We start from the raw sequence: 13,271 nt of genomic DNA, 5'->3' as shown, positions 1-13,271 counted from the left end.
TGCGCCTTTTGGTGGTGAATCGAAGCGGTAAAGAAAGTGCTTCGAGAATATGTGTTCACATTGCCATAAGGAGCATTAGAACGGAAGTGAAAGTGTGCTCTTATCAGTGTTCGCCTATTAGCTCGGCCAGATTGTAGTACTGTTTTGATGGAATACGTGAAAAACGGGTTTTTTCTGAAGATAAATTTGAAGATTCATCTAATAGCTTCCAGTTGGGGTTTTGATTGTTAAATTAGCATGTTGTTTTGAATGTATTGCTAATAATTTGAATGCAATTGAACCAAAATTACTTGAATCAATGATTCTTACTCGAGAAAACTAGACATCGAGCCAAGAAAATCACTTTATTTGGTCGAACTTGCGGCGAGTGTGCTCATGTGCCGGAGCAGAAAATAGGTTAATTTGTCTAGCAGATGTCGAGCGCTTGGCGCGAAAACTTCAACCATGTGCAACATCGGTTGAAGATGTTTTAAGTTGGATTAAGTTTTCTTCTAGCTTCTTCCAGTATCGTGATACTGGACATTGAGGAAACATAAATAGTTGTGAACACTTTCAACGATCAACATATGGGGAACGGCTGTCACAATTTATGAAATGGCTATGTGCAAAGAGTGTGGATTAGTTTGAAATTTTCTTAGTAACAAAGTGGTAAATATACGACATCATACGCCGCGAAATGATTCAGGCGCCACTCCGTCTGGTTCTATTGGCGCCTCTGGTACTGATCGTACTTGGCACCGCTGATAAAGGCATCGTTGATGTCGAGAAAGAAACTTTAGCGCCATCAACATCGCAATCGTCCACAGGCGCAGACGACTATCAGGAGTACGACGATGCCGACAATGCGCCAGACAGCGTTAAGGAGGCGGACGACGATGACGCAAGGAAGCAAGTAAGCAACACGCCTCCGGCAGCAGCGCCAGTTGTTGAACTCGGCCAGACAGCAGACAGCATGTCGCCCGAGGTTTTGGGAGTGAGTAATGAAATTTTGAAGAACGAGAACTCCGTTATCAAGATCAAGGTCGACCGGCTGAGCGGATCGTTCAAAGCGAACGTGGAGAAGATCAAAACCAAACATAAGCGCGTGGACATTGTGTTCCTGATCGACGCCAGCTCGAGCGTGGGAAAAACAAACTTTGGCAGTGAAATAAAGTTCGTGAAGAAGCTGCTGTCCGATTTCAACGTCAGCTACAACTACACGCGCGTTGCGGTGGTCACGTTCAGCTCGCAGAATAAAATTGTAAGTAGGGGTGTAATTTGGTTTGCCAGAAATGAAAACAATATTTTCAACACATTTTATGGATGATTTTGAACGTTACTAAGTTTATTATCTTCACGATATTTGCACGGTTCTGGTCAGGTATAAAAAACCTTTTTTTAACCGATTTCATCATATACCTGAAAAACTGTAAAAATGGATAAGAAAATAAATTCATTGTATTGAACATGTCATTTAGCCTATCCGCTTATTCTGGAACACAGACACAGAAGCATGTTGTTTACAGAACATATCAAGGCACGTTCATTTCTGGAGGGTCTCACTAACCAATCTAAGCTTTGTGGTTTATCTATAGGTGGGGCTGGGGACAATCAAAAACTTTATTATTAAATAGTTCTTTGAATCCATAGGGGAGAATAAGGATACTTGATCCAGGGATACTTGATCCCTTCGCTATACCTCGAGACAGTAATGTCTTACATTCTTTCTTCAAAATTTTTGCAAAATGTGAGAAAAAGATCTTTTTTTATCACTTTAGAATGTTTCTCAGATGAAAAAAATTAGAATAAAAATATTTGTTCTAATATGATATATTTTTTTCAGAATGGATCTTGATAATTGGTTATCATGAAATTACTAACATCTGTTTATCCAGTAGGGGAGATGGGGATACTTGATCCCCTTTTCTTATTTTCACCATATCTTTTTGGATAAATTTATCAACTCGCTGTCCTTGACATTTTCTGACAGCTTGTTACTTCAAGTTTCTATGCTCCAAAAATTAGAACGATACTTGAACCCGTTGATGAACTAAAAGCGTTTTCGTGGGAGTAAAAAAATTGCAATTTTTCTGAAGTTTTGGGGAGACTTGATCCCCTATTGAAGGAGACTTGATCTTTTATTCAGGAAGCCCTAACCCTTGTATAACAATCAAACAAAACCCCAAGATAGAATGTTAATTGACTATTTTGGTCATGTTTGTTCTCATTTCACAATTTATAGCAGACATTAGAAGAAAATTCTATAACTTTGTCTCAACGCTAAAAACATTGCATACTTAAAGGCGGTATTTTTTATAATTAAGAGAAAATTAATTATTATTGCTCTTTTCTTTAGACAATTGTTTGATAAATATTAGTATTTGGATGAATATTAGTAATGTCGTGATCAGCAATCATAACGATCAATTCAGAAGAAGAATATGCCGTTTGCAAGGGGGATCAATTGTACCCAACTCTAGGTGATCAATTATACCCATAATCAACATTTTAGAAAACTTTTTCTGAAAAAAGTTGAGAGTTTTCCATTGCTTTGAAAACATGGCGTTATGAAGTTCATTTTACGCTCGAACGATTGATATATTGGAACAAATATTTTTTTTTCATAATTTTCCCATGTAAGGAACATTTTAAAGTGGTGAAAAAAGATCTTCAAGTTACATTTTGTGAAATTTTTCAAACAAAGTTCAATTACTCAAACAATTATTTTGTAAAAAATTTTTAAACTACAAGCATTGTTATTTTGCTCATTTTGGCACATTTTTCTAGAACATTTGATCTTTGTAAGACATTCCAGTTTTGAGATATAGCTAAGGAATCAAGTATCCCCAGGGATCAAGTATCCTCATTCTCCCCTAATTATCTGTTAAAAATGACTCAAAATACTGTATTTATCTAAAAACTAGAAAATTCTGCCTTAACCCTTTCCTTCCCATGGTAGCACAGGTGATCCACAACTTTGCCAGCTCGCAATTGAACTGGGCGCTTTGGATCAACACTATTTTCTCACCGAATGTGTAGATATGAGTGAAGAAACATTGCACGAAATTAGTAGAAAATCGATTTGCTAGATTTTGCTCGGCAGATGAAAAACTTAAAAAAAGTCGGATTTTTTTCGAATTTAAATCAAGTCATCATTTTTTGTTCAATAACTTGATGAGTTTTTAGTATTTTCCTCAAATAAAAATGCTGACGTGCAGAAGGTTGCTTACAAAACGTACTTTTCTTCTTGAGGAGCTTTTCATCAATACTCATGAAAATCATGCCGTAAAACAAAATTTCTCTTCAAGATAGTTATTTCATCTTCTAAAATGACCAAATGTCTCGGAATATTTGTAAAAGTTTGTGATTTTTTCGAAAAACGGCATGTTTACCTTTCCTGGCGCAAAGTGTCATGGCGGCCATTGTTCAAGGCAAAAATGAAAATTTCAAATATTTCAATAAATAGACTTTCGAGGGATGGGTATACCAATGAAGTTTTTTACCAAACAGGATCGTTTTAGTTTCTGATCAATGAGGTAATGGAATTCCATGTTTTTTTGCAATTATTTCTTGTTTTTCATTCACACCAGGCATGTCAAACTGGGGGTTTGCGGGCCGCATGCGGCCCGCGTAGCCCCGTCTTAAATTGTTAAATTAAAAATACACCACTGATTTTTATGTAAAATATTACTGAAAAAAACTAAAGTTTAATGTAACGTTTTCAAGTTAATGCAAATGTTTTTCGATGTTCAAATTTCCTATCAGAAAAACACGTGTAACACTGTTGCTCTGATTGAGGTGAGATTCCGCTTCCGTGTAAGATTGTGCGTAAACATTCATAGCGTAAACGTCATAAATATCTTCCAAGTATTTTGGTACTATTATTTTTGCTTTACCGAAGGAACAACAGACATATTGTGATATTTTTTTTAAAAAACATTATTCGTTGTAAAAAAGCACGTGCTAAATAATCAAAAAATTTCCGTGATTAAATTTGTAGCTCTGAATAATTTTATTTCAGTGACCACTTGTCTAACGTTTAGTTAATTTTGCGGTAAGTTTGTTGGTTGCACCGGAATTGAACAAAAACATATCCCACCGCTGGAGTCTTCTTATTGTCTCAAGCCTATCCGAATACGTGAGTATAAACAGTATACATTTTTAATAACACTAGTTAACAATATTTTAAATTCGTAAATTGAGAGTCATTTTTAATACCATACCGGTCACTGAAATGAAAAAAAAATCTAAAATTCTGATCATAGCAGTTTTTGAAATACTGTAAAATGAAAAAAAAAATGAGTTTTTTTTTAAAAATATCTTCAGCTACTGTTTATAAAATTATCATATTCTATAATCTGACCAATAAACTGCTCTTCGCAGATATTTTTTTTTGACATCTTTCCGGATTCAGAGATCGATTTTAAATTTGAAACTTGGCGTCAATGAATAAAGTTAAGTTTTTTGTAAACAATTGCTATCACATCATATGAGGGCCTCAAAGCCAAAGGGGTATTAGTGCACAAAAGCTACTTTCGAGATGGCACACTTCAAAGTTTCTTTGATGTGCGATTTTCCATATACTGTTTGGGAAGTTGTAGTGTTTTTCCGTTCAAAAAAGTATGAAGATAAAATTATAAAAATCTGAAATAAGCACTGAATAAAGATTTTAATACAACTAATTGTTTAGAGTGATTATCTCAAAAATGATCATTTTTGCACTTACACCCCTTTGGCTCCAAGAGCCTCATATATAAGCCAATATTTCAGAGCATTTTTTTTTTAATTTTTCAGAAAAATGGAAATTAATAACTAATTTTTTAGTTACTACAGTACCATCTACTAGCAGGAGAAAAATTCAGGACGAAAAAAGAATATTTCACGCAAAATGGGAGTTGAGTTATTTTTGCACATCGATATTAAACAAAATAATCTGCTTGATATGAAATTTCAGCATAAGTGTGCCAAAAGAGTACAATGTCAAAGGACACTACTCTAGCGACAAAAAAACTTATGATGCTAACACCGGAAATTTGTTACCGGAATTCTTGCTATGTTTGCAAGTACCTATCTATGTGACTTATGTGAGCAGTTTTTTTTCATAATGAAAGCTACAAAAACTCCTCATTGTTCGAGATTATCTGATACAAATTTATCATCAATAATAAAAGTGTCAGTGACAAATAAACTTCAACTTTATATTAATGAACTAGTATCTCAGAAAAGATGTCAAGCATCAGTACAATAGATATAATGCATTATAATATAAGAATGTTAAACATTAAAAGCTTTAATAAAAATTTAACGCAAAATTTCATTCCAAGTTTACTTTTAACTATATTCCATTGTATTGTATCTAATCTTCGCGAAACTAATATGTTTTGGTTTCTAGCTGATTTTGGCTGCGGCCCTCTAGGTCGTAGAAATTTTTTAATGCGGCCCGCACACCTAAACGAGTTTGACATGCCTGATTTACACCCTATGTGTTGCTATCTTCCCAATGGAGCATATATGATCCACCTCAAAACCCTAATTTATCGAATGGATCATTAAAGTAGCCTTAAATTATGCATCTTTTGTTCTAGAACTTTAGTTGTAAATCAATATTTCTATTTTTAAAACGTGAAAACCCTCGTGGGAAGGAAAGGGTTAAGTTATGCAATGGCTCCAGGGTAGTAGAAAAACTTTTAAAATTCTCTTTGTCTGATACAAATGGGAACTGATATGACAAAAAATAGTCAACGGACCCTTTATCTCCGGATTTAATCAGTTTTTTTCCTAGGGTCAGGGCACCCTCGATAAGGGATCAAGTCTCCTGTAACTTAAAAAATATCAAAAAATTTTTGGTCATACGGAAATGCTTTTAGTTCGTCTGCGAGTTCATGTTTCTTTCTAATTTTTGGAGCATATGAACTAGAAATTATACGCTGGCATAAAATGCTAAAGTGGGTGAGTTGCTAAATTTTCCCAAAAAAAATATGATGAACATAAGAAAAGGGGATCAAGTATCCCCATTCTCCCCTACAGTTGTTCATGAACGATTTTGACGTAACGCGACGCCATCACAGAGTCAAGTGTTAAGCGCCCAAATGTAGCCATGGAAACTTATTAGGAGGAATGTTTCGGACGCAAATAAAGTTGATTATTATGCATGCAGAAAAAATCCAAAAGATGAGCGCTAATAATCTAATAATACGTCGCGACGTTGAAAATGATAACGACGCACCGCAAGTTTCCTAGGAGACCTGGAGCATGCGATTGATGGTCTAAGGAAAATGTACAGTAAATAACATCAACAATGTTCGAGTACTACATCGAAATCGCCTACTGGACTGAAAAAAGAAAAACAAACCTGCGAATGACAGAAATTTCGATAGTAAAAAAGCGTCGCTAGTCCCATTGTCCCTATTCGGTTTGGTGCTACACACGTAATATGATTTTGAACAAATAGCGTCGCCGTGCTGCGCGCCAAGAAGCAAATGCGTAAATCAAAGGATGCTTTGATTTTGTTTAAGACATTACATGAAACATTGTATGCTGTCGATGAATGGCGACTTCGACCAATGAGGTACATTTTTACTAAGGTGGTGCAAAAGAACGCACACTATCGCACGCAGTTTTGATCCCTGATTCTAAAACTCGGCCATTTTATGACTTCTTCCTTGACGCGAAACTCAATAACTTCGTCAAATCTTTTTTATTTTTTTTTATACATTTGATGAAATGAACATTTTTGGCACAAAATTGACCTTTTTGTCCGCATACCACTTCAGCACGTCCTTGGAGTAGTGGCATGAGGCCAAATCCGGCCAGAAGATTGTTGGGACGTTCTGGGCCTTCAGGAGAGGAAGCAGTCGCTTCTGGAGGCACTCTTTCATGTACACCTGTTCGTTCATCGTGTCCTGGGTCACGAAAGGTGCACTCCGCTTCCCGCACGTGCAGATGTCTTGCCAAACCAGAAATTTATTCGCAAGTTTGGACATCTTCTGAGTGCGGATATGCTCCGGAACGCTGAACTTATCTTTGGCCGTGGAAAACAGGTTGGCGGGGATCTATTTGAAGTTGGCTTTCACATATGTTTCGTCGTTCATGATGCAACATTCAACTTTCGTTAGCATGTTGAGGTATAAATTCCTAGAACGGGTTTTGGCGGACTTGTTCTGCTTCTCGTCGTGATTAGGGGCCTTTTGTACCTTGAACGTTCGAAGCCCATCCTTAGTTTTGGCCTTCTGGACAAAACTTCGGCTTCTTAGCCATATCCCGAAAGGAGGCTCTCGGGTTTTGGTTGAAGGCCCCAACTACGCGGTTGTGATTTTTGGTGTTGTACGGAATACTTTTTCCTTTACTTCTGGGCTTCCGATCGTTGATCAATTGTTCCTCGAACAGCTTATAAGCTTATACATGATTATAATCACTCACAACACCGGGGAATTTGCGATTCCCAACGTTTTAGCGAGAGATGCTTGTTCCCGTAATGAATGCGCAAGTTTTTATCACACACAAGCTGTTCTTCCGAATCCATTTCCGCGAGTTTTGATCATAGGACTTTAAAAGGACTTAAACAATGCACTATGAACTAAATCCACCCAAGTTTTCATTAAATTCTACTCAACGGTTAACAAGTTAGAGCAATTTCATAGTGTGGCAATTTCATCGTGGACACCTTTGATTAGCGCGGTTTATCATTCGAATATAGATTAACTTTATCTTTTTGCAAGATTTTTATTCAAATTAGAGATGATAATCTGCAGATGATTCACAAATATTCTTTTAAAAAATCGATGAGGATTTCATGTTTATGATTGTTTGTTTATTCGCGAATCTGTAAGTTTCGATATTTCTCTCTATATTTAGGTAATTGAAACACTTCTGTTTAGCCTGAGCTCTGAATCCAAAGAGACAGAATCTTTATTTTCTAGATTTCACGAAACCTTCCTGATTGTGATAGACTGGTTGTTTACATAAAGCCATAACAGCTGACGATCTTCACACTCAGTAAACAAACATCGAATTTGTTTTAATTCTAACAGAATCCAGTGTTCAACAAGAACAATATTGTTTTTTTTCTTTTAGAGAGATTTTAAAATAACCGCGTTTATTCGAAAAAATTATGATACTTGATTTCGTTAAAAACTTGATAATTGAATTCAGGTATTGAAGCGCAATATTATGTAAAACTTGTTTTGAAGAAATACTATTATTGTGTTGAAGTAATAAGTCATGAACGGTTCCGAAAAAATGGAAATCAAGTTTCGTGACGTCACAACGCATTATTTACCCGGGTGCAACTCACAACATTCAGAACCGATTTTCATTCTTAAAAATGCATTGAATTCCTCTCAAAAAGTTTGAAGAGATCCCCAATTCTCGACAATATGTGACTGTTATAGGAATCATGGACTAAGAGCAGAAACATTTTCATGACGTCGGCGCTTAAAAAAGATACATTTATTACCGATTCTAGAGCGTGAAGTTACAGTGATTATTCTGAATCTTATATCTAAAAATGGCCTTTTTACAATCCTTTTACAATAATTTATTTTTTTATAGCTAGTTTGTGAATGTGAAGTTATGTTTCAAATAAAGAATTATTGTTAAAATCAATTTATTTCCATACTTAAGTTGTTCAATTTCGAAGATAACATACTCAATTCTTAAAAAAGGTAACTGAATATCTTTTGATGGAGAATGAAACTCAAGAAATAATCTGGTGTATCGTGTACAAATTATTTTTGAATAATGAAAAATAATAATCGGTTTTCCAGTTGAGGGGTGCTTGGAAAGGGTCTTTGGCATATTTAAAGAACTCATTCAGCTATCATTTTAAAACGTTTGCTTCTGAATTATGAAATACTTTTAAAAATTTTAGAAATGTTGTTTCTTATTTTTCAAGAACTCTAAATTTTCTGATCCTTGAGCTACAATCTTACGGTATTTTAATTTTCAGATTCGCCACATCGATCAGATATCGCAGTCGGTTGAGGATAACGACAAATGTATGCTGTTGAACTATCAGGTTCCGAAGATAAAGTTCACTGGAGGTGGCACTTACACATATGGAGCATTGAAGGAAGCTGAAGAAATTTTCCGGAGCGCTCGCATTGAAAGCAAGAAAATCGTTTTCCTTATCACGGACGGATTTTCGAACGGAAAGAGTCCTGTTCCGTTAGCAGCGGAGTTGAGGCGCAACGGCATAACCATCTATTCGATTGGTATTCAGAGTGGAAATTATGCAGAACTGTACAACATATCAAGCGAACCGGGAGAAAGTCACAGTTTTCTGCTCGATAGTTTTGATCATTTTGAGACCCTGGCTCGTAAAGCTCTACATAGTGACTATAAAAGTGGGGAGCATATCGCGGTCAACGCTAGTTTGTGCAATGTGCTGTGCGAAAATGAACCTGCATTTTTCGCCAGTCATATGATTGGATGCTGTGATCCCAATGCAAGCTGCGGATGCGATAGCAGTTCTGGCCATTACTCGTGCATTTGTCCTCCGGGGTATGTCGGAACCGGAAGACGAGGAGGTTGCCATCCCTGTGCCAATGGAACCTACTGGGCCGAGCAGAACAAATGTGATCCCTGTCCGGACACAAACTATATCACACAAGCAGTTCCGGCAATGAATGTTAGCGATTGTGTTTGCAAAAATGGGTACAAAGAAGCAGAAGATGGTCACTGTCAAGTGATAACATGTCCTGAACTATCTCCTCCCGAAAATGGATATTTTGTAAAGCATCCAAACGCTTGTGGTCAGGTTTTAAATGCAGCTTGCGGAACTCGATGTCAATCGGGCTATCAGCTGGTTGGAGACAGTATAAGATTGTGCCAGGAAGACGGGGTTTGGTCTGGCAATGAACCGAAATGTGTCTGTAAGATTGTTTTTCTTTTGAAAAAATAAACTAGACAACTTCTAAAAACCCTCTTTGAATTTCAGTGAAAACGTGTCCTTCTTTGAGCATACCGTACTATGGGTTGGTGGTCTGCAAGAATCCGGATTTGAACCTATACTTCGACTATTCCCCGCGGAACAAATCTTTCCTGACTAACTACAGCATCTCGACGGAGAGATCGACGGAGCCGATGCCGATCGATACGGAGTGTGCGTTTAAGTGTGGCCATGGGTTCTACTTGGTCGGTTCAAACAGCCGCAACTGTCTGCCACTTTCCAAATGGGACGGCCTGCAAACTTCTTGTAAACGTGAGCTATTTTTCAGTTATATTATGGATGAGTAAGTCCCTATTCTGACTTCCACTTGGCGAAATGGTTATAAGTTCTATCTACGTTAGAAAAGGAATGGTGGTATGAAAAAAATTGTTATTTTAGAAGTTAATTCTAAAATACATTCCTTTAAAGCACTCGGTTGTCCAAGAATTCCAAATTAAGTCTCATAAGTCGATTTTTGGCCAATTTTTATTTCTTGAAATAATAAGACGTTTTATGCTATTTCCATTTTGAGAAACTTATAAAATCATAACTTTGAGCGCTTTGAGATAACCTGCTGAACCAAAAAAGTTATTTTTTTCAGAATCAATTAGCAAAATGTATGTGGTCGGTTCAGAAATCTGACATGACCATTTTCGAGGCTACCCTAACATTTTATAAGAAACCCTCAATTTGTTACAGTATCCTTCAAAAAAAATCTTTAAACTGTGGATTTGTGTTTAATAAACCATTTGTATTAAGGTTTTTAAAAACTGTGGCACCGTTCAAACAACAGGAACTAGGTTTTGCAAAAAAAAAAATCATAAAAAGTCCACCAAAGCTATATTGGCTTGAAAATCTTATTCAACTAAACAAAAAAAAAAACAAACTATGTAATTTGGCTAAGCACGAGGAATCATCCAACATACAAACGCTACTTTACAGCATTACCACTGACAAGGTTGACTACTCACTGATTGGCGAACACTCTTCATGACTCAATTAAGATCGGATATCACTGGACTAGTGCATGTTACGCACACACAGTCAAATAGATTAGCCAATATCACACATAAACAAAAAGAGTGGCTCCAGAGAGCTCAATAGAATTGCATCCCTGGTTTAATTCATAGGTTGTTGAAAAATAACACTTACTCAAATTAAATTGTCCTGCAAACACGTGAGTATTTTCGATTCATATATTCACAAAATAATCTAGAGATTGAACAAAATATTCCTAGGTTTTATATTAATGGTTTTGAATTTATGTGTGAGAGACATTTAACCCTAATGCGCTCTTGAGTGTCAATATGACACTATTGGAAGTTTGGCGGTTTGTAACTTTATTCGGAGGCATCCAAATAAAAAAATCTTCAGGGACCTTCATTGGGTTCTCGAATTCTTTAATTTTGCATCATTACATTTTTAATGGACGCAAAAATAAGGAAAAAAACTCCCTAATCAGACCTTGAGTGTCAATTTGACACGCCTCGCTTAAAACTGCTATATCTCTCTTGTTTCTCAACCATTTTTACTAAATTGAAAATCTTGGAAACCACGTGATGTAGCTCAAATATTTTCATCATTCACCTTCTAAATCTACACTTCAGTTTTTCTCGGAAAACAGACTTATTGAATTTGAGATATATACAAAAGCAAAAATCGAACCATTTTGCAGATAACAACATATTTGTTGTATGAAAAAATGTTTTTTTTTTTTTCATTCTTCAGTTATGCCAGAATTGCTTGTCTTCCCAAATTTTTGATAAAACTGCAGAATTTTACTTTTTTCGATCATGCATCATTATAATCAATGAATAAAGTATTATGAACAATTAAAGAATCATTTTTTTTTGCTCAATTTGCTAGTCAATAGTTAATCATTTATCTATGATTGATTTAATTCAAAACTGATTCATTTTTAGTCTTATAAACTTCATATTATTTTCGTTAACTTAATTTATCGACCTTATCAGTGAAAGTTATATTCTCTCAGTAAGCACATTTCAAGATTATGAGAATTACTGGCGAATAGAAGGGTAGGAGAAATGAATAAATATTTATAATAAACTAGCTGACCCGGTAAACTTCGTTTTACCTTCTAAAGTATTAATCGTAATTAATGTTCAATTTCATTTACACGTCCTTAACTGCATTCTTATGGAAATTGTTACAAATAAAGTTGAATTTGTTTTGGGACCACCTTCCATAAAAAGTGAGATCCTTGAAACTATTATACACACCATCTCTGACCCAAAAAACCCTCGGATACCAAATTTCACTTCATTCCGACCGACCATTCATACGTGATGTTGTTACAAAGAAAATGCCTCCATTTTTATAAATAAGATGAAGAGATAACTTTGTATGGGGACCCCCCTTTCATAAAAAGTGAGATTCTTGAAACTATTATACAAACCATCTCTGACCCAAAAAACCCTCGGATACCAAATTGCACTTGATTCCAACCGACCATTCATAAGTGATGTTGTTACAAAGAAAATGCCTCCATTTTTATATATAAGAAGATGAAGAGATAACTTTGTATGGGGACCCCCCTTTCATAAAAAGTGAGATTCTTGAAACTATTATACAAACCATCTCTGACCCAAAAAACCCTCGGATACCAAATTTCACTTCATTCCGACCGACCATTCATACGTGATGTTGTTACAAAGAAAATGCCTCCATTTTTGTATATAAGATGGAGGCATTTTCTTTGTAACAACATCACGTATGAATGGTCGGTCGGAATGAAGTGAAATTTGGTATCCGAGGGTTTTTTGGGTCAGAGATGGTTTGTATAATAGTTTCAAGAATCTCACTTTTTATGAAAGGGGGGTCCCCATACAAAGTTATCTCTTCATCTTCTTATATATAAAAATGGAGGCATTTTCTTTGTAACAACATCACTTATGAATGGTCGGTTGGAATCAAGTGCAATTTGGTATCCGAGGGTTTTTTGGGTCAGAGATGGTTTGTATAATAGTTTCAAGAATCTCACTTTTTATGAAAGGGGGGTCCCCATACAAAGTTATCTCTTCATCTTCTTATATATAAAAATGGAGGCATTTTCTTTGTAACAACATCACTTATGAATGGTCGGTTGGAATCAAGTGCAATTTGGTATCCGAGGGTTTTTTGGGTCAGAGATGGTTTGTATAATAGTTTCAAGAATCTCACTTTTTATGAAAGGGGGGTCCCCATACAAAGTTATCTCTTCATCTTCTTATATATAAAAATGGAGGCATTTTCTTTGTAACAACATCACTTATGAATGGTCGGTTGGAATCAAGTGCAATTTGGTATCCGAGGGTTTTTTGGGTCAGAGATGGTTTGTATAATAGTTTCAAGAATCTCACTTTTT

The 13,271-nt window shown here is 35.8% G+C and overlaps 1 protein-coding gene across 1 annotated transcript in view; it reads left to right on the top strand.

Annotated features, from left to right (window-relative positions):
* The first annotated feature begins 244 nt into the window (after positions 1-244).
* Positions 245-13,271, top strand: part of LOC129739864 (sushi, von Willebrand factor type A, EGF and pentraxin domain-containing protein 1-like) — a 42,765-nt gene continuing 29,738 nt past the window's right edge. Inside the window, exons 1-3 of the mRNA XM_055731406.1 lie at positions 245-1,240; positions 8,927-9,851; positions 9,917-10,180. Coding sequence (XP_055587381.1) covers positions 677-1,240; positions 8,927-9,851; positions 9,917-10,180 — 1,753 coding nt within the window. The 5' untranslated portion in view covers positions 245-676. The remainder of the gene's footprint in view (positions 1,241-8,926; positions 9,852-9,916; positions 10,181-13,271) is intronic.

This window comes from Uranotaenia lowii, chromosome 1 (genome assembly GCF_029784155.1).
Source record: "Uranotaenia lowii strain MFRU-FL chromosome 1, ASM2978415v1, whole genome shotgun sequence".
NCBI lineage: Eukaryota > Metazoa > Arthropoda > Insecta > Diptera > Culicidae > Uranotaenia > Uranotaenia lowii.
This window is presented reverse-complemented; position numbering and strand designations above follow the sequence as displayed.